This window comes from Stegastes partitus, unplaced genomic scaffold, assembly GCF_000690725.1.
Source record: "Stegastes partitus isolate 25-593 unplaced genomic scaffold, Stegastes_partitus-1.0.2 Scaffold1669, whole genome shotgun sequence".
NCBI lineage: Eukaryota > Metazoa > Chordata > Actinopteri > Pomacentridae > Stegastes > Stegastes partitus.
Genome location: NW_007579400.1, coordinates 93374 through 113215, shown reverse-complemented (window position 1 = coordinate 113215; position 19842 = coordinate 93374). Strand labels below are relative to the sequence as shown.

The 19842-nt window shown below is 42.1% G+C and overlaps 1 protein-coding gene across 1 annotated transcript; it reads right to left on the bottom strand.

Annotated features, from left to right (window-relative positions):
- Window positions 1-564: 564 nt before the first annotated feature.
- nedd4a (NEDD4 E3 ubiquitin protein ligase a) lies at window positions 565-18235 on the bottom strand. Its single transcript, XM_008301407.1, has 25 exons — window positions 16588-18235; window positions 11840-11890; window positions 11329-11390; window positions 11045-11147; window positions 10135-10298; window positions 9915-10032; window positions 8912-9076; window positions 8655-8738; window positions 8280-8399; window positions 7841-8125; window positions 7456-7533; window positions 7309-7363; window positions 7151-7209; window positions 6919-6984; window positions 6603-6832; window positions 5260-5381; window positions 5087-5157; window positions 4904-4999; window positions 4740-4813; window positions 4586-4646; window positions 4437-4496; window positions 4243-4350; window positions 4027-4123; window positions 3690-3762; window positions 565-2878 (listed from the first exon to the last, which is right to left on the bottom strand). The coding sequence occupies exons 1-25, from the start codon at window positions 17911-17913 to the stop codon at window positions 2776-2778; spliced, it is 3831 nt and encodes a 1276-aa protein (XP_008299629.1). The 5' UTR covers window positions 17914-18235; the 3' UTR covers window positions 565-2775.
- Between the last annotated feature and the right edge of the window lie 1607 nt (window positions 18236-19842).

The following is a 19842-nucleotide window of genomic DNA, read 5'->3' as shown; positions in this document are numbered from 1 at the left end:
TACTTTAGAGTTGCATCTAAGTAAATGTGTTTAACCTTCCTAAAGTGAATTATCTGCACCCCACTTTCTCGTGCTTGTGTCTAGACCAGCCATTAGTGATTATGCACAGGAGGACAAAATTTTCCAAATTGGTCCTCTCATCGACACACACCTCACCCACCCTCCACATGGCCTTCCCCCATCTCCCCCCTCCTGGTCCTGAGCTGTGGTCATCTGTAACCTCTGACCCCGCTGACCGGACAGCAGGCCTGCTTGCGTCACACACTCTGGAAATCATGTTTGCTGTGTGATAGTAATACAACTCAAGTCCGTTTAACATCAGGGTTCCTACACATTTGAAATTTCAAAATTCCATACTTTTCCATATTTTCCATACTTGTGTAGGAACCCTGTGACATGCATCAGAACTCTGTAAAGCTGCTGTGCTGATATACAAGGACTTCATAGGTGTTAGTTCAAAATTGCCACATCATTTTACACATATTCATATTATTACATCTTGCACATTAGAAACAAAACTCAACAGCTGAATGAGTAAGAAAGTTAAGACACGAAGACACCGGATAACTGTCTTTATGTTTTTTTATTTCTTCAAATATATTTATATTCAGTTTGGTGTGTTATAGGTCATCAAATTGGGATTTAACAGCTACAGTTCATTTTGCCCTTTAAACTGTTGTGTATATATATATTTATATATAAATGTTGCATTTATGCTGTTGTAATGCACTTATAGGTGTTATAATAACGAATTTTGATATATCAGAAATGAAAAGTTGATCAATTCATTATTCTTCAGTAGACAATAATACATATATAACAGTACTTCCATTCAGAGATCGGAACATCGATGAACACAATCAAATTCTACAACACATTACAAATGAAGGCCTTGGTATTTCATTTTAAATATAAGTGAAAGAAGAGAATGTGCTTATTTTCAGCAATGTTCACATGTAAACATTTAAACACATGTGCACTTGAAGCATAGGATCATGTTGTCAAAAAAGTGATTTAAGGAGTCCGCAGGTGACAGATTGGCAAAGATTCAGGCAGCTCAGAAGTAAGACTCATCAATATTAACAAAGTGCTTCACTTTATAAAAGCATAAGTATAAAATTGTGTTGTCAGAGACAAGAACCAGCCCACAATATCTTCCTTTACCTGTAAACATGGCAGGTAGTGTAAACACATGTTTCACCGTTCAGAAAAGGATAAAACTACTGCTTAAGCACAGTCACTTTCTTACAAAGGTATTCTGAGTGATTACTCATTTTGAAAAACGATAATCTGTACATATTTTGACAACCAACAAAACAATTTTTAAAGTTGTACTCTTAAAAATAGAGCACTGTGTTGCAATTAGACACCCTTGATGAGTAGAAGAAAACAAAAATGATTTCATTCACTGACAAAAGGCAACAAAACATAGCATTGAACACGCCGTTAGCAAACTGTGTACGGTCAGGCTGTATGGTTAGGCTTCTGAAAAGCTAATCCTCAGGAGATATGATGTAAATAAACATGTATTTATTCTTCTGGAACATAAAAAGTTCAGCGTTGAACTTCAGTTTTAGGAGCTACCGATCATGAATAAATGCAGAGATGCATCAATAACTTTTTTCTTTTTGGCCATTTTGACAACTTTGAGTGACTTTAACAGTTTTAACAACTTTATCAGTTTTTAGAAGGCGAAGTTAATATTAGCATGTACAACTATTACTGTAATATCTGAAAAACTCCCAAATCAAGTTATGTTCAGTTATTATCTAATGTCAATATGTACAATTATGCATAGTATTTCAACACAAACTAACACTGCATGCAGTCACGTCTTTGGATCTGTGGACGACACAGACACAAACTACAGTATAATTAGTTTAGCCTTTTACTGGTCCTGGTATTGGTACATCACTACCATAACGATTAACTGACACATTGATACAATCTGTTTAACTGCAGTCGCTCAAATTTGTATGTAACCTGCACATTTTCTGCTACAAATGCTTCTGAGGTCCATATATGTGTGATTTACTGCGTCAGTGTCTCTAATACACTGGAATGAAAATTTCAAAAACAAAAAAAAACTTGTTTCATGCCTCGTTTGTAAAATCCCTGGACAACATTTTGGGTGAAGGGCATGTTTAAAGGCACAGCTGAACAGTAATGTGTGAACAGAATTAGTACTGCAGATGTAGGTTGTGAGTGATGATTACGTTTTTCATCCTAATATTAACTTCAGCATCGTGTGTTTGATTATTCCGACCCCTGATGTGGACATGAAGGTGATCGGTTTCCCAGAGGAGATGTGGAAAGCTGAGCATAAAGTGGGTCAAATCGGATAAAACTATCGTTCTTAAAGGTTAAAAGTTTTTGTCATATACTGTGCAGCTTGCGTTCACATTAATTTCTTTCCTATCGTCATTTCACAGAATCAAGTTCTTTAAATATTTAAGCATTTTAGCAGAACAAATAAGAGTGAATACACCTTTGAGCGACTTACAATACAAAAAAAATCAAATAATAAGATAACCTGTTTTGTAAACTTCAGAACACGCGGAGTGATACAAAAATACCTCCGTCACTCCGGGTTGAATGTCCGCTCTTCATGTGTGCTCCAACAGAGGACCAAAGCCAAGGTGCTGTAGCTGTCCTTCATCTGTCACACAGCTGGCAGGTTAAGACCCGAGTCTGACGCACAGCTTGTTTTTTTTCCTCGTCACGCCGCTCGGCTTTACTCTGACGGCAGTAAAGTCATTTGAGCTCGTGTGCGCGCTAATCCACCCCGTCGAAGCCTTGTGCATTCTCGATAGCGATGTGAAGTTTCTCCCTCAGTTCCTCGAAGGACTCGTACGGAGGAAGGTCCAGCCGGTTGAAGCTGTCAAATAGAAAACGAAGATGAGCTTTGTTACTTTTCAATTTCCTTTAAAATGTTCAGCATGCACATTCAACAGTGTAGAAAATACACATTTACTTCCACCCTTACTTTAAAACAGGTTACTGGTCACTCTTAATATTCCACCAGTGCAAACCCTTAATTACTTATCTGATAAAAACTACTTTCCCCTCCCTGATCTATAGATTTTTGCAAGTATAAAACAAAGAATAGTTTATCCAAAAAAGTGGAAGTGTCTATTCTTTTCTGATAAGGCACAAATGAATACAAAAAAACATCAAAAATGTGGCCCAACTTAACTTATCATACATGTGTATTTGCAGGAATCAACACCAGATTTCCTTAAAACACTGAGATGTGTCATTGAAGACGGTATTCAGCCACTAGAGGGCTTCCACCCACTGTGCACGAGTACTTATTATTTCTACAGCCACACAAAAAGTGCCTTCTTCTTCAGCATCACGTGGCCAACACAAGCTGTCATCTCATTTCTCTGATCCCTTAAAGCTCCATAAGATATAAGACCAGCACTATATGGCTCTTGTGCACACATTAGAGGCTCTGTGCAATACAACCGCATTATAGCAACGTGATTACATTTGTCAAAGAAGCTGGACTGAACTGAAATCTCTGCTCTTACGTCAAACCTCTCTGCTAAACACAGGCAACACATCAGCAGCAACGACATGCCGGGAGCGCTGCAAACAATGTGGCCTTTTTATAGGAATGGAGTACTTTCCTAAACATAACTGCGCTCGACATAAAATAAAAGGAAAAAGAGTGAAACGCTCACCATGTGTGGGCTCGGGGAAGTTTATCACGTGTTCCCCACTGCTCGATGGTGAACAGCTGCGGCCCGTTAGACCCTGGAAAATAAAACCAATAAACATCAGACGACAACAAACAACACGATTTCAACTGGAATTAATCTGCAAGAAATAAAAATGTCCGAGCCACCTGTGAGCTGATAACAAGTGTACACAGTGTAGAGGGCTGAATATGAGGCTGTCATTCATTTGCTCATAAAAAAACAAGATGAAAATATTAATTTGCTTCGTGGAGAATCAAAACAGACTTAATATTACGCAACAAGCAGTAAGTAGTGATAAAAATACAGCACATCATCTCACCATAGAGTTCAGCAAAGCCATTCATGGGGACTCTGGATGTTCCTGTCACGAACTGCAAAAGTCGGATTCGCTTCTCTGCATCCATCAGCAGCACCGTCTAGGATAACACAAGCAGAAAACAAACTCATACGGAGCTCTTCTTACAGGCGAATAATCGCACACGGGTCCGTGCCACAGCTCGAGTTTATTGGTTGCAGGTATGAAAAGCCGCCTCACCTTCCAAAACCACAGGATAACGACGTGGTTGGCGAGGTAGCCGTTCTTGTACTTGGTGTTCGCCTTCCAGTCGTTCACGTCCACGTCTCCGAGACCGCACATGAGCAGCTGTGCAGCGGAAGAAAGCAAGCAGACAGGTCATTGGTTGTCTCTCTGGAATCTGAATCTGCACCTCGGATCAACTAAAAACTCACCTCCAGCTCGTTCTCATCAAAGATCTTGATCAGATCTTGTGGTATCAACTCAAAGAATCCCTAAAGACAAAAATGTACCACATGTTTATCTCTCTTTTCGTCTTTGATAACTGTACTGCGATTAAAAAATGCATCAGGTAAATGGTTACCTCCTTGAAAGCCGTCATCTGCTTCTGGATTCTGTTCACGAACCTCCACTGCATCACATGACTGTCAAACACAAAACGGCAGATTAAGCAACAAACCGCATCTCAAAGATGATTTAAAAGTGGAATTTTGCAAGTGAGGAGCTCTGTTCTTTACTGGATGTATTCCTTCTTGTTGTCATTGGTGACGACAATCTCTGTGCCGCCCGGCGTCAGTTCATGCTGGTGAGTCTGAACGGGAGGAACGAGATGCGTTGTGTCAATCACGCAGAAAGCAACTTGTCACAAATTTAAACACTGGCACAAAGACGAAGAGCCAACCTGTCCAAACAGCTCCTCATCGATGGTGAACCTCAGATCCAAGTCCGTTGGATCGTTCTCCAAAATCCACATCAAGGAGTTGAAATATTCACTGTCCTGAAAAAGAAAAGAGCACTTTTAACAAACTGAATCCAGATCACCTGTAATTAGAACACGTGTCCCCTTAATTACAGCAACACTCACCACAGACTCCATGTCCTGGAGGGTGATCGGCTTCTGCAGCATCATCTTGTAAAACGGCCGAATGAAGAACGCTTTGAAGAACAAAAACATGTCAAGATCGACAAAACCCTCTCGCCACTGCAGTTGGAATGTCAGACTGTTTAATTAGCTGTAAAAGATCAGGGGACACTCACCATCAAGGAGTTTGCCGTGATACACGGCCATGCCGGCCACTCGGCCGATGAACTTGAAGTAGGACAGGTGGTCCTCGTTGCACAAACCTGAGTTCGGGTTGATCTGCAGAGTGTAGTTGTCCCTAAAAAGAAATCAAATCATAAATGACATAAAGTGCCGTTTCTGAGAGCAGCTTTCTCTTAGTTCGCAGTTGTTTATTGGGCTTTTAAATTTCCACTGTTATCGGAAAAACAACTACGTGAGTCTGTGTTTTTACTGATGCTCATCCCGAGTAATCCAAGCCAACTCGTTTTCCATTTCGCAATTACGCCGTTTTCCGGACCATGTTTTGAACGTCAAAGACAGAATGTGCTAAGTGGGTCTTTAAATATAGTCTGCTACTGTGTAAACAAAAACAGTCTCTCCAACAACAAATATCACACAGAGTCTGATGGTACAACGTGAGCAGTAAGTCAATATATAGACCTTCCAGACCAGTGCAGGAAACCTGGGAGCAGAACGTCAGTCCTGAGTGTGTTTCATATCATTTTCTTTTTCCTTGAGAAGTTTTTTGGCTGTTTTTTCCTCCTCCTGTCACATTTTTACTCACTGTGGACGTCTTTTTCGGTGTAATAAAAAATCATCCACAGTGCACTCCATGTAAACAGCACAGACACGGCTGGAAGTGGAGGGAACTCAAACAATGTCTTTTAAACGCAGTGTAACAGAGTCATAGAAAAAAAATTGAAAAAAAGCTAAAATTAACATGTACAAGTCCCCTGAGCTGTTTAGAAAACTGGGGGGAAAATGCAGACACGACATACTATAGATATATTACCAGGTACGTTTCTGATTTGTTTCCATACCTGTCTCCTATCTGGATTTGGATCAAGCACACTGTTTATTTTGTGGTGAATTTTTTAAATGAGACTCATAGAATTAAGTGATGTTGATGGAATAACACATGTTTAGTCTTAGATCTGGTTACGTTTTCTGATGGAACGGCATGTCACAGATGAATAGTTCATGCAAAAGTGAAACTCTGGCAATTCTTGTAGTTTTGGCAGTTTTTGACTATGACAAATGGTGTAATTTGTTTAATAAATTTTAAAGATAAAATGTTTTTTAAGCCCATGAAGGCAACAGTACATTGTACATTTTTGTGGGTGTTCAGTAAAGAGGATGCAGATAACTCGTGCTACTACTGATTAACTTTATCATCCCAGCGACGTGACATCAATCAGTCAAACAACAACCTCGTAAAAAAAACACAAACAACAGCTTCGGACAAACAAGAACAACTCAGACAGCGAAAGAATCAGATTGGGAGAAAACACGTAAAGCCGATAGTGTTTGAACTCACGTGGCAGAATACTCAAAGAGTCCATAGTACGGGTTGAACATCTCCTTGGACATGAGGAAGAACCACTCCCTGGCCACGCCACCGTAGTCCAGTCCTTTTTCTCCCTCAAACTCCACCCACAGTCGTGCCTTCAGCAGGTCTGCCCTCTTAACTGAGAGGATGCGTCGGTACGAGTCCTCCAGCACGGCATTCCGTCTCATCTTCATCTCAAAACGATTTGGGATGTCCGCCTACATTAGAAGGATGCAGCGTTGGGTTGTGTTTTGCGCAGTTAGAGGTGATATTCTAAGTCGCAGTTGCTCTTGAGGACACTCACCGGTTTCTTCAGCTTCTTTCTGAAGTAGTCGTACTTCTGTTTATAGTCTCTGGAGTAAGGCACGGCCTACAATCAACAGAGGAAAGTGTTTAGTAACAAAAAATCAACCTTAAACTTAAAAAACACACTTTAGTTGATGACAAATATTTACAAGAAACCTCTAAAATACAAAAAAAAAAACTGTTTTGATCTTTTCGTTAATATCATTTTACTATTAACAGTCGATACTCACTGGTCCAGTTATAGCTGAGTTCTGTAATCTGGGATCATCCCATTGTGTGGTCTTGGTGTCTATAAAATAAAATACAAATGAGGCCATTTATTTGCAAGGAAAAATACTATTTATTCAAGCTGGGTTTTTAGTTTAAATAAAATAAATGTCATACGCACTGTGATCGATGTAGAATATCCTCCCATCGGAGTGGACCCTTTCTTCCCAACCAGGCTAAGAATGGAGAAAATATCATATTGAATTCACAATAAGTTACTATGTCTTCCAGTTCACTGTTACTGATGTTCTGTTACGGCTGAACTTACCGGCAGAGGGCCAAGATCAGAGGGGTCGAGTGAGGGTCTCCTCCTCATGTGCACGGGGATCTTTAGCCTGGGGTCTTCCTGTCAGAGGAAGACAAACAGGGTGTGTGTCAGTCAAAGAGGAAATGTTCACCCGAGAGATGGCGGTGACATACTGCTGACTGTTTTTTGTAAATTGAGGAAGTTGCCACCATGACACATATGGAAAACTTCAAAATAATTTTATTGTTTTCCAAATAATCAGCTTCATCGTTCTAAAGAAAACCTTGATAATTTCTGTTGATTTTCTTTCAATGAGCTTCAAGCAGCTGTGGAGGAAACTACATCTCAAAAGAGTGTTCACCGCTTGACCATTAAGGCACGGTTGAAGGCCGTCTACTGTGCTCACCCAGGTAGTCGTCTTTGTGTTGTGGTCGATGAAAAAGGGTCTTCCATTGGGAGCACTGCGAACCTCCCAACCGGTCGGCAAGAAGCCAGACTGATAGGGTGCCTCGGGGCTTGGAGTGCTCTGAGGAGACTCCCCGGGTGGTGAGGGAGGTGCGGGAGGTGCAGGAGGTGCAGGAGGTGCAGGTGGTGCAGGTGGTGCAGGTGGTGCAGGTGGTGCAGGTGGATGAGGCGGTGTCGGGCTTCGGCGTACACTTGCACTGCTCTGTGCTGCAGCCTCTGAGGTTCTCTGTCCAACAAATTACACGTCAATAATTTTTTATCACCAGCAACTTTGAGATACCCTATCCATCTATCAATCTATCTATCTATCTATCTATAGATAAATAAGGGCAACAAAGATGCCATCAAAAGTGTCAGTATGCATCAGTGTCATTGTGTACCTGAATGAGTGGTCGTGTCCACGTTGTGGTTCGGCTGTGGTGGTTGATGAAGTAGCGTCTTCCTTTAGTGTCCCGCTTCTCTTCCCAGCCTGGAGGCAACCCAGTTGAGGTTGGAAGTAGCTGTTGAATGAGACAAAAATATGACAGTGATTGATACTGACAACTTAAAGCTCAATATTCACGTAGCATGATATCCAACACAGAAGTATACAACCCGACTCAAACTGTTTCCTAAGTTTTACACCACGTGACGATTAAAAGAAAATACCTGTGCATGCATGACCACTGACATCTGCACCCTGAAGCAGCAACCTTTTGATGTAAGACAGGTTTGCTAAAAGGAAGGAAGGCGTGATTTCAACAGAAGATACCCACCACTGGATTAACTGGATGTTCCTCTCCCCCTGAAGCCTGGGCACTTCCTCTGAGACTGGAATGGCTCGAATTGCTAGCATGATCCTGCGGGAGAGGGGAAGGACGACAGCTACGATCACTTGGCTGTTAATGTGTGCATATTTTCCACCTTCTCTGCCTCGCTCACAGGAAGCTCATGCTTCACATTAATCTGATTATGAGTCTCTTCCTCTGACTTACAGTAACCGGAACCTCACGCTGCACAGAAAATGACTCACCGTCTGGGAGGTGCGCTGCTCGCCAGCTGTGGCCCCTGAAATGTGAACGTTTCTCAGCTCGTCACAGAACGGGTGGAACTCTGCAGGCGCCTGAGGTGGAGGTGATGTGATCTGGTTGTTGCTGTGGTACAAGGTGGACTCGTCCTCCGCTATGATCTCCCAGCTCTGGAAGAGGCGAGAGAAAAGACTAGATTCAAACAAGAACAGCTCTGACATGAAGTCTTGGATGTATTTGTTTACAATAAAAGCTATTGTGAGTCTTCTTTTATACTTAACCTTCACGTCAGAGTGCTTAAAGTTACAACCACCACTGTGACAGCTGGCTTCAACATGGCATCCACATAGCTGTCACACCTCCCCACACTTCTTCCACCACATTTTTAAAAAACAGTGCTACGGATGGGCTAAGTTACATTTTCTAACTAGCATTAATTAGACTTTTCCCCCCACTTTGCACAGGGCAAACTAACCGCTAGCACACCAGAGACATATTAACACGTATGAAGTGACTATGGCAACCTTATTAACCAGGAGGTGACTATTTACACAACCGGCAGACACGGAGCAAGATTAGTTTTCATTTGGAGTCGTGTTTCAAACCACCTTATGAAGTCCAATATTCACTCTGCCACTCTGTTTTTGGTATCTACGAACTCCTGAGGCAAACATCTGGCTTTTTACCCACTCATTGTTTCCACTAGTTACACCGGCGTGCCACTAACTGCGTGTCTGGTGTTTGGTGCTGAGCAGATTGGGTTTTTAGAGCTCATTCAATGAAAAAGCCACAGCTGGAAACAACTATACGAAAGCAGTGAGAGTGAACTCAGACAGTAAGGCAAACAATGAGCTGATGAATAGCACTTTACAGCTGTCATCTTCAAACATTTTACCAGGCGTCCTGTTGTACTTTTTCTGAAAGGAAATGTTTCTTTAATACTTTAAAAACAACGCTGATCCTCCGAAACAAAATGAGAAGGTACAGGTAACACAGAACATGTGTTACCTCTGGGGACTCCCGTGTGTTGTTCTCATCGTGGTCTGAGATCTGTCTGCGTGTAATGAAAGCATGCTCCACATCCATGTTATTGTTCTGTCTTCTCAGCGTTTCCAAGTCAGCATCCCTGATTAGAGGAGACATGGACGCACACATGTACTCTCACACATCACAAATGCACCAACAGAGAAGTGAAGTGAGTGTGCTCAGGTAGTGGCAGCTCTCTTACTGCGTCGAGGGTCGTTGCCACTGCGTGGTTCTGCTTTCATGATTGACAAAGTAAATTCTTCCCAGGTTGTCCTGCCGCTCCTCCCAGCCAGGGGGCAGAGGAGGCAGCAGCTGGCTTTCTCTGGGACCGGACATGTCCTGAGTCTCCAGAAGCTCCCATCCAGGCTGCACAACATAATGACAACGTTTTAAAAGGTGCTGGATGGTGACAATTTATTGGATATGATGAGGAGTAAAGGTCTGAGTTTATTAAAATGTTTGTGAAGAAATCATTTGCAGAGACCGTGGACGAACAGTAGGACAAATAAAAGACGACAACACTGGACTCCTGGACTTTGTATTTTCAATCTTTGAAGATACAGTCTAAGTGAATTTATATTACTGCTGTGACCTTTGATTGTTGAAGGTCTATGGTGAAAACAAGTGACGAAGCCACTTGACTTTTCAATGTGACCCTTGGCATCAAAATAACCCAACATTAGCAGGCATCGAATTATTATTTAAATTCTCTTCAGATTTCAGTAAAAACATAGTTCTATATATTGATTTATACACTTATTATATTTTTTAATAGATAGTTATAGTGCGGTCAAATTTATTTATTTGCTATTACATTGATCATTCTATCAACTATATTTCTAATTCCACAGAGAAAGAAAATGCAATAAAGATGTAAAAATGTATTGTTATGCACAATGCCCATGCGTATGACTTCAAAGCTACAAACAGATGAATACAACAGTAATAAAAACTCAAAATGAGAGGAAGCTAAACTAAAATAAAGTTAACGTGAGGCCCTCAAGCAGCCCCGACTGACCTCAGGCTGAGGCCGATCTATTTCAAACAGAAGAGGGATCACTATGTAAGCTAATCAAACACAAGAGGATGTGTGAAATTAAGCATTAACTTACATCTGTGTCCTCAGTCTGATCTGTCGTTTCCTCCTCTGAACCCGGGTTTTTTGGCAGGAAAGTCATTTTGAGACGCAGGTGACCTTTGACTCTGGACTTGTGGCTGAGTGAGAACAAAAAAAAACTAAATTACTGTTTTGAAGATAAAAGAAATTCCAGGAATGTTTAAAAATTTAAAAATGAAATGTACCCATTTCAATTTTCCTGCAAATAACAAAATATAAAACAGTGGAATGGAAAACAAGGAGATGATTAAGATTGAATAACCATGAAATCATGCCAACCTTCGTGGGTGAAGCAGAAAATCCCTGAATGTGTATGGTCTTTCTGTATTAGGATTTTCTGTCTGGAAAAAAAAGCAAACAAAAAAAAACATAAAAAAGGAAATCTTTAATTCTTCACATTTTTACAGTTGTGTGAATAAACCTGCTGCTCGACACGTCACCATAACACACACACACAGTATATATTTTAAGATAGCATTACATGAAATGACGGTGACAGGGTGCAATGAGGGCTAATTTGTGGGTGTTGTATTTATAATCAAACAAAAGCAGGAAGGTAGCATAAACATGACGGGCTGTGTTTCCAAAACTGTACACAACGATGTGGAACAGACACTAGAATAAGGGTGCGTGTGTTTCCATTTTACACGGTGGCACGGGTGAGATTGAGGTCGAGAGCTTGTGAGGTAAAAGCTACCGTAAAAACAAGTTACTATCAGCTTATGTAAACTTCAACAAGTCAGTCAGTATGAAAAAAAGGTACACAGATCTGCTGCAAGCCATGACTCACCGGTATCTGATTTAAGGGGACGTCCACCTGTCCGAGAAAGTCGTCACGTGTCTGAGAGGGAGAAAGAGAACCGCACAGACGTCAGAATTGCCAATTTTATCCCCTCCTACGCACAGATATATACAGGACCGGCCTAGACATGTTCTGTTACTCAGCTGTCTTTAGAGAAGACAGAGGCGCTGCAACATCCCAACAGGAGCGTACATTGTGTCTGCGTTACTCACTCTGAGGTGGTGCGCTGCCTGTCACGTCTCTATCGTATCGAGACTTTTTGTTCACAAGTCACTCCCTCTAAACGAGCTATCCATAACCACTGGATTAAACAGAAAACAAACCTCTCTGCCTCATCACAAACAGTTTGAACTAAACAGTTTGGGCTCAAAGAAGTGCTCGGTGGACAACTTGGACTGAAGAGGTAATAGAAGGAGAAAAGAACCCTGAAGGAGCCAGATGCGAGTATCTCCTCCTTTCACTAAGATTACCGTTTTTGTACACAATCCCTGATGTAAATGAGTGTAATAAACAGAAACTCAACTCAAGTTAACATTTTTAGGACACTAAATTGTTCCAAATACAAACATACACGAGTGCGAGAGTGGGTTTATTTGTTTGAGAGACACACAGCTTCCCTATACAATCAGTAGTTAGAAACAGTGCTGCTATTCTCTGTGCTATTTTTCCATTGACTGAACAAATATTTTTATTGGTCGGGCAAGACACATATATAGGTGGCCCACTCCTGCCCATCTGGCACCAACACGGCACTATTTCCATATTTTAAACAATGAAAGGCATTTGACTTTGATGTATTTCCAAATATATTCAGTGTGTAACGCGGATAGAAATGTGGTGACTAGACCTCAATGAATGGCTGCTCTGGGTTATTGTGAGAGCGACCGGGATCAAAATAATGTCGCATTTGTCAGATAAAATGTTTTCGCTTTGACACATTCACTGCATGCCTTCACTGCAGCCGCACCGGTCTCGAAAGCAGAAGGCTGAAGGCAAACACACAGCACAGCGAGAGCCAGCTTTGAGACTAAATTAACACCCAGGCCGGGTCAAACTGTCTCTCAGCGGCACAGAGTGTTTACGTGTGCAAATATAGATGGAGGCCTCCTTCGTCCTGCCCTTGCACTTCTAACAGCGCGGCCAAGACAAGCAGATAAATCCGGGTTAAAAGAAAGCACATGGGCGTCGACCCTCGCTGAACAATTCATACAATTTATTTATCTTCCCGATATACGATTCAAAAGTTTCAACTACAATGTAGGGACCCTTTTGAATCCATCTAAAATACTAATGTTTAGGAGAGGAGACCACCAACAGCAGCTGTATTTATTAAACTCCACAGTCCAAAGGATACTAGATTAAAATCTGCATATCTGCTAGTATTGTTTAAATATGGCCTCAACAAAAACAGTGACTGGAGATTGTATGAGCGCACACATCACACACAGTAGAGTTGGATATCAAGCAATGTATTTATGTTTGCAGGAGTAGAAATAGAAATATAAAGAAAAAAAAAAGCCTCATGTGATGGACTGACACTATGGAATTGATAAAACATTTAAGGACATCCCAGATTTCTGTGTTTTGTCCAACAAAATGTAATCTCAATTTATGGCTTTTATCTCATTGAACTCAATAAATCAAGGACACTTGAAACACAAGCCTGAATTGTTAATGTTCTGAGAATGATCTTATCTTAAGATCATATGCTTGCTGGTATTTAAAAAAAAAAAAAAAAACGACAATGTTGAATTATAATACACACCATCTTTTTTTGTGTCACATTCACAAACAAACCAAGAGACTATGAAATGAAACCACATCTTTCTTTGGAAACTTCCTGGATGACATGAGGCTGAGTGTAACAAAGGGGAACTGTATGCTTTTACACATTAAAAAAAAACAACACACAGACAAATGTCCATTCACAGCATCCCTGAAGGTTCATGTGACACTAAATGCAACTCAGTTTAGCAGGCGGATTTAAGCAGTGCTGACCACATGCTGCAGGAGGCTGCAGACACATGTTTGGGCATCAGTGGAGCAAGCTCAGTGACATCCATCTCAGCTCTGCAACGACAAACTACTTATGACAGGTGGACTGCAGCTTGTGAAAAATAAACTTCTGAAAAGCTCCTTGGATAAAGATGTTGGAACAGGCAAACTAGCTGTGACCGGAGCAGGCGATGACCGAACCTAAATTTGAGCTTTCACGGGTGTGATGACAGCGATTCACTGCCACCACAAACACAAGTCAAACCTGTAAAATGGTTCGAGATGCTTTTGTGTCAAAGACAGGAAAGAATTTGCTGTTGCTGCAATAAACAGCCACAACATGTGCAATGACCTCATTTCAGGTAATGAGGTTTCAGGGTTAACAGAGTTTTCACTAAACCTGCTTTGTGAAACGGATCCCTGCGCTATTTGTTTGAACATTATCCAAACAAAGCTCATTTACTTTAACTCCAAAAGAAAGAAGAAGGTCACATTTTCCTGGCTCTTGGCTGATATCCAGTCTTTAACCTTTACACGTCTAGAAATTCGGCTCGATGTCTGACAGGTGGGAAGAAAGAAAGGACCCTTTGTTGGACTCTTGTACAATAAGGAAGTGATCTCTCTACATCTCATGTTATCATTTCTGAATGACTCCAACTAGGAAATGCAACGCTCAGGAACCACCACAAACACCGTGGCAGCTGCTTAAAAGTAGTTGTATGTTTAGTAAGATAGCCACAACATTTCTGGTCCTAAAAAAATGATGGTATTTGTTAGATTCGTTCCTCTACATCATATCTATTCATTTAAAAATTCTGCTTACTTGTTCGAGGTTTTACACAAAATTCAGCTAAGACTACCGAAATACAACCAAAAAAAATCTGACTCGTGGTTTTGTTGCATGATATTAATAACACCTGGTTGTTCATTAACTCGTGTGATGAGGTGCAGATAAGAACAACAGAGTTGAATCACGACGGACACATGACTGATCGGCATGCTCCGTGGTTTTGAAGCAGTATTTGCAAAGAAATGACGGATTAAGTTAGAGCTGTTTTTGTCTCTGATGATGAACAAAACATGTCACAGAAGTTCTGATGTTAATCTTGAAAAATCATTCATGCAACAAAAACGTCCAGTTGATTCATGCGTATATTAATCACTGCTGTTTGACTGATTGTTGGCACGAGGTGAACATTTTCAAAGTCATTTATGAGTATAAAGCCCATATGGCCACTTTAGTCAATAAAATCTTTGTCTTTACAGTAAAAATACTTTCTCATGAATCATATAAGATCTTCACATGTTTCATTACCTTCACGTGTTTCTTTGTTATTTGATTTCTGAAATATATTCTTGTACATTCTTTGATAAGTGTTTTTCAGATTATAAGTCACGCTGTGGTTGAGCGTACACAGTCAAAATGTAAACAAAGGTGTGTAGTAACTGACTTCTAAGAAGCACATCAGTGATGTGACACCGGATAAACATGCATAAAGCGCAACATGAATATACCGGATTTCTACTTTCTTTCATCAGCCACCGGTGGCGTTTTGGAGACACTTTAAAGGATGAAAATATCCTCCAGATTCACAAAAGCTAATTTAGACCTTTAAAAGCAAAGGAACAGGCTAATTACTGGAGGAGACCGTCTTACTTGACAACTTGCTAAATGCAGGGGGAGACTGACACCTGATATTTCACAAACACTGCCTGGCAGGGGGACCCACAGGGAAGGTAACACACCACCCGTTTACTGGGAAAGGCTCACGCTCTCATTCCGCCTACATTACATTACCCCCACCACAGACACACACACCATGTCCACAGATGGCTGGCATGACTGTGCGCTGCTCTAGTATCATGCTGTTAAATTTGAATCCACGGGACTGGGCAGAGCTACAGCCCACCAGACTATCTGGAGTCAGGGGGAATATTTCAGAGGCACTTTATTTATATCAGCAAGGGGCACTGCTTTTCCCACCGCTAAAATTAGCCCGGGTAAATACTTAAGTCGATTACTCATGGTGCTAACAGAATAATAAAAATGGAGAACTATTCTAAAGTTGAATTCGCACACCACTGAAAACAGACTCACGACGTTGAAGGCAACCTCTCCTTCGTATTTGCGCATTTCTCGGAAATTCATGTGCAGATGGATTTACTGTAATGTAACCGAATACCTCCGAATGTTTGTCCACATTGGGCTTGTTAATTGCATGACTTAGCTGTAGCGATCTTCTCAGTTACTGAATGTCGCTCTGTCTTGTGGGGAGCCTAATGGCTGACCCTGAGTAAACTGAGTTTTAAACATTTGAATAGCAATAGCAGTGAAGAAGAGCTGCTATCACTATCACAGCATATACTTGCTGAAAAATACGCAGCACTGCACATTCTCTTTAGTGTGGCTAACTTTTCTTTGGCTACCATAAGCCTTAAGATGCAAAATGTAGCATAAGGTCAATATTAATGTACTGTCATTGTAATCTGTACATAACAGCAGAGGTCAAAGTGTTGTCGGCTGAGCAGTCAACCCAAAGCAGCGTGGAATCTCCTTCAACCAGTTCAACAACATTATAGGCAAATCCACAGCGTCCTGTCAAAGGGCCATTGTGTGTCGGCTATCTTGGAAAAAAATGCTCATCAGAGAGCTGCTAGCTTCTCAAAACACAGTCAAGTTTCAGGCATTTCAGTTCACTCATAATAGTCACCGAGTATCAGTACGTCAGCTCAACACTCACCTTGGTGTTTTGACCTGGGCTCTTTGGTGTAATATCCCCTTTGTGGCTTGTGTTAACATCAGTGACAGAACTAGGCAACTTAGCCGGGCAGCCTGGGGACAAGTGAATATGCACATGGGGAGAACAAGGGCTGCTGAGTTTTGGGTTCGAAACATGACATGAAATTCCAGTGTTCGCGTAGGGCACCTCAAGGGAAAAGCTCCTTTGGATGGCACGATGACAGTGATTCTCCTCGGGCCTTTCTTGGCCTTTTTCTGGTGAACACACCTTATGGTTTTTCTCTGATGGTTTGGTTGAGGAAAACAAACACGCCGAGGTACTACGATAGAGTTTTTTGTGAGCGTCGTGTTCGCCCTCAGGGTGTGCAGCTGGATAATGAGTCTCAGGGTATTCCACATTGACCGTAGCCGTGGTTGTAGCTCCCTTTCCCGACATCATTGGTCTCTGGTGGGCAAAGTGCAGCAACACGCTGCTGGAGTGACGATTTGATCTGTCTAGAGCTGATGACAGTTCCATCACTTTACTCCTGTCCTCCATTTTGCATTTTGGTTCATCCTGTAAAGGAATATTAAATTGCACCATGTGTTTCGTGTCCCTGAATTCAGTTGAACAGCTTCCTTTTGGGTGACGATGACCACTAACTGCCGTGGTGGTGGACCCTTTGCAAGCCACCTCCTCATCATCTTGTGAGTATTCACTGGCAAATGTCTGAAGAGATGACTGATTAGACCCCTTTGGTGGTGGGAGAGCAGGCAGAGCCACTGGACTTACTGGGGAAGCAGGTGGGGTGCTGCAGGGGCTCTTTGGAAATATCACCAAGGAGGAGCACCGTCTTAATGGGACCTTGGACTTGCAGCAGAGTACACTCCTCTCCTGGGTGGTCCTGTGCTTTTCTGGAGCCTCTGGCTCAAAGATGCTGTTGCTGCTACAGTACCCGGCATCGCTTGCCATGCTGCTGCTGCACGATCCTCCGTCAGAGCCAGTACCTGCTCCTCCTTCACTAACCACCGGCTCTCCATCCTCTATGCTGCCATCCAGCTCTCCACCGAGTTTTCCACAGGGCTGCAGCGAGATCTGCAGTATGCTCTTCTTATTACATCCTCCAGCGTTCACCCTGGGTATGAAAACTGAAGAGTACCGACTATTACCATAGTCTGGTGACAGAGGAGTCACCTTCAAGTGGACAGAACTGTGCGCCAGACTCTCTGCGGGGCTATGAGCTGACACACCGACTCCACTCTCCTCACCATGGCTGCTGAGGCTTTCTGACAGAGGGTCCGTGTTGCTTCTCCTTGACGCAAAATGCAAGCGGAGCCGACGTGCCATCCGTTTAACTCTGTAATCCCTGCTGCGCCGGTGAGAGCTGCATGATCAAACTTGCTGGCAGGAAAAAAGGAGAGCAAAGCAACTGCTCTGAACTCTGCTCTGTGATCACAATCATTAGTGGCTGTACATAGCCAAAATAGCTCTGGTGACAACCTACATTCCTCTCTAGGCTGATCTCAGCTTTTAGTCAGAGGAGGTCACCGGTTCTGTTTGGAGACATGACCCAAACATACGACCTTTGAAACTAGAGCAATCCCCAAGGTTAGCCCCTTCCCGTAACTTAAACACTATATGGAAAACAAAACTGCACTTTAACTTAAGAGAACAGAGCTGATCTGCTTTACAACCTTAGCTTAGTGCCGGTAAGCTGTACCTCCTGAGATCCACACAGATTAATATCTAGCACCTTGTGTCTTCCACAGCCACCTCACTCCTGTTTACCCCTCAGCAAAAGAAAACAACATGGTCGTCCTTCCTGCCGCATCTTAGACTGAAGCTCTGCTAAACTGTTACATCTGCTTTGGGCAACTCACTCAAGACTCCACTTCCTGCTGCAGCTATGCTTCTAATGTTTCTGCTGCTCTGTGCCCCCACAAATATTTTTACCCACTGCTATTAAATTACAGGAAATCAAAGAGAATGACTTTCAACATAATTCTGTGTGAAACTGAGGACTAGGTCGCAAAATCACACGATACATGATAAAAACACTATAACCTGTGAAAATATGCAGGGAGATGGTTTGAAACTCCAAAAGGCATCAGAATTTTTTTATGCAAAAACACAACTAAAGCCAAAAAAATATTCTTAAAAATTTTGCTAACCATCCGATTCGGGGATCAAGCGGTCAAATCGGTGGCAGATTTTCCGCTTGCGTACAAGAAGGTAATTCAACAATATGAGAAAGGAGAAAGAAGTGTGGTTGCTGTGACATTACAGTGACATGACACCTGTTATTTGACACCTCATGTAACAGTCAGTGCTGCTCTGATTTCCTCTCCATGGCTGTTGACAGTCCTATTTATTAATGGCAGCCTATTGTGAGCCAGGCCGGCCTATTTCAGGGCATTACTCTGCTTCCAAATCAGTTTCAGTATAATGTTTAATAGTAAGAGGCGCAGCCAGGATAACAACATGATTCACTTGCTGCTGCAGTGGAACTCATCACCTATTTTTTTTTTAAACCAACACGACAAACTGCCAGGAAACCTCGTGATTTGCCATCAATCACTACCCCGGCCAAAAGTGGGTGTAATTGACAGCGATGGCAATGCGTAGGCGGTGAGATAAGATTGATGACGCACACTATGCATTTATTCCACGTCATACAGCATGCTGTAATCTTCCAATTATAAAGCAAAGCTGCCTGTCATAAACACATTAATTTAGCATCGGAGCGATCACGCTCAAAAGCATGAAGGACAAGCTATATTTACTAAACTGTTCAGAGAACGTGTCTGAGGTGTCGTCATTACAAACTGGGTCAGTGGGGTGTGGTTAGAGGGGAGGACAGGGGGTGGCCCTGTCAATCAGCTGCTGCAGCTGTAATGAATTGGGCGAAGCTGTGTTTGTTCATCTTTTCATGACCCACAACCGACTTCACCAGCACCTGAGCGAGAAAACAATCGGTCTGCTCTGGAGGCTGCTGTCAGGGAGATATGGTCAGCTGAATTGATAAGGCTGTATGCAAAGCACTGGCGGTACAAAGCTCGGTGGATGTCAAGTCTCCTAACATTTATGTGTAAACACAAGGGCTGCATGGTGTTGGAACAAAACTGACATTGCAGTATGTTGCTTTTCTGCGACATGTACTGCAACAGCAGCAGGCCGCCATCACTCAAGGTTGAGCACAGAGTATATTTTCATTTAGTTTGTTCCGTTTTGTCTGGTCGGTGAATGTCATGTCTCGTCTGTTCTAACTGTGAGGGT

Excerpts from the sequence above, each read along its gene's own strand:
- nedd4a (XM_008301407.1), bottom strand. The coding sequence starts at position 17,913 with ATGGCACGTCGGCTCCGCTTGCATTTTGCGTCAAGGAGAAGCAACACG. Across the intron at positions 8,739-8,911 it reads AGCAGCGCACCTCCCAGACG|GATCATGCTAGCAATTCGAG; the intron begins GTGAGTCATTTT and ends CCTCTCCCGCAG. Across the intron at positions 7,534-7,840 it reads ACACAAAGACGACTACCTGG|GAAGACCCCAGGCTAAAGAT; the intron begins GTGAGCACAGTA and ends TTCCTCTGACAG.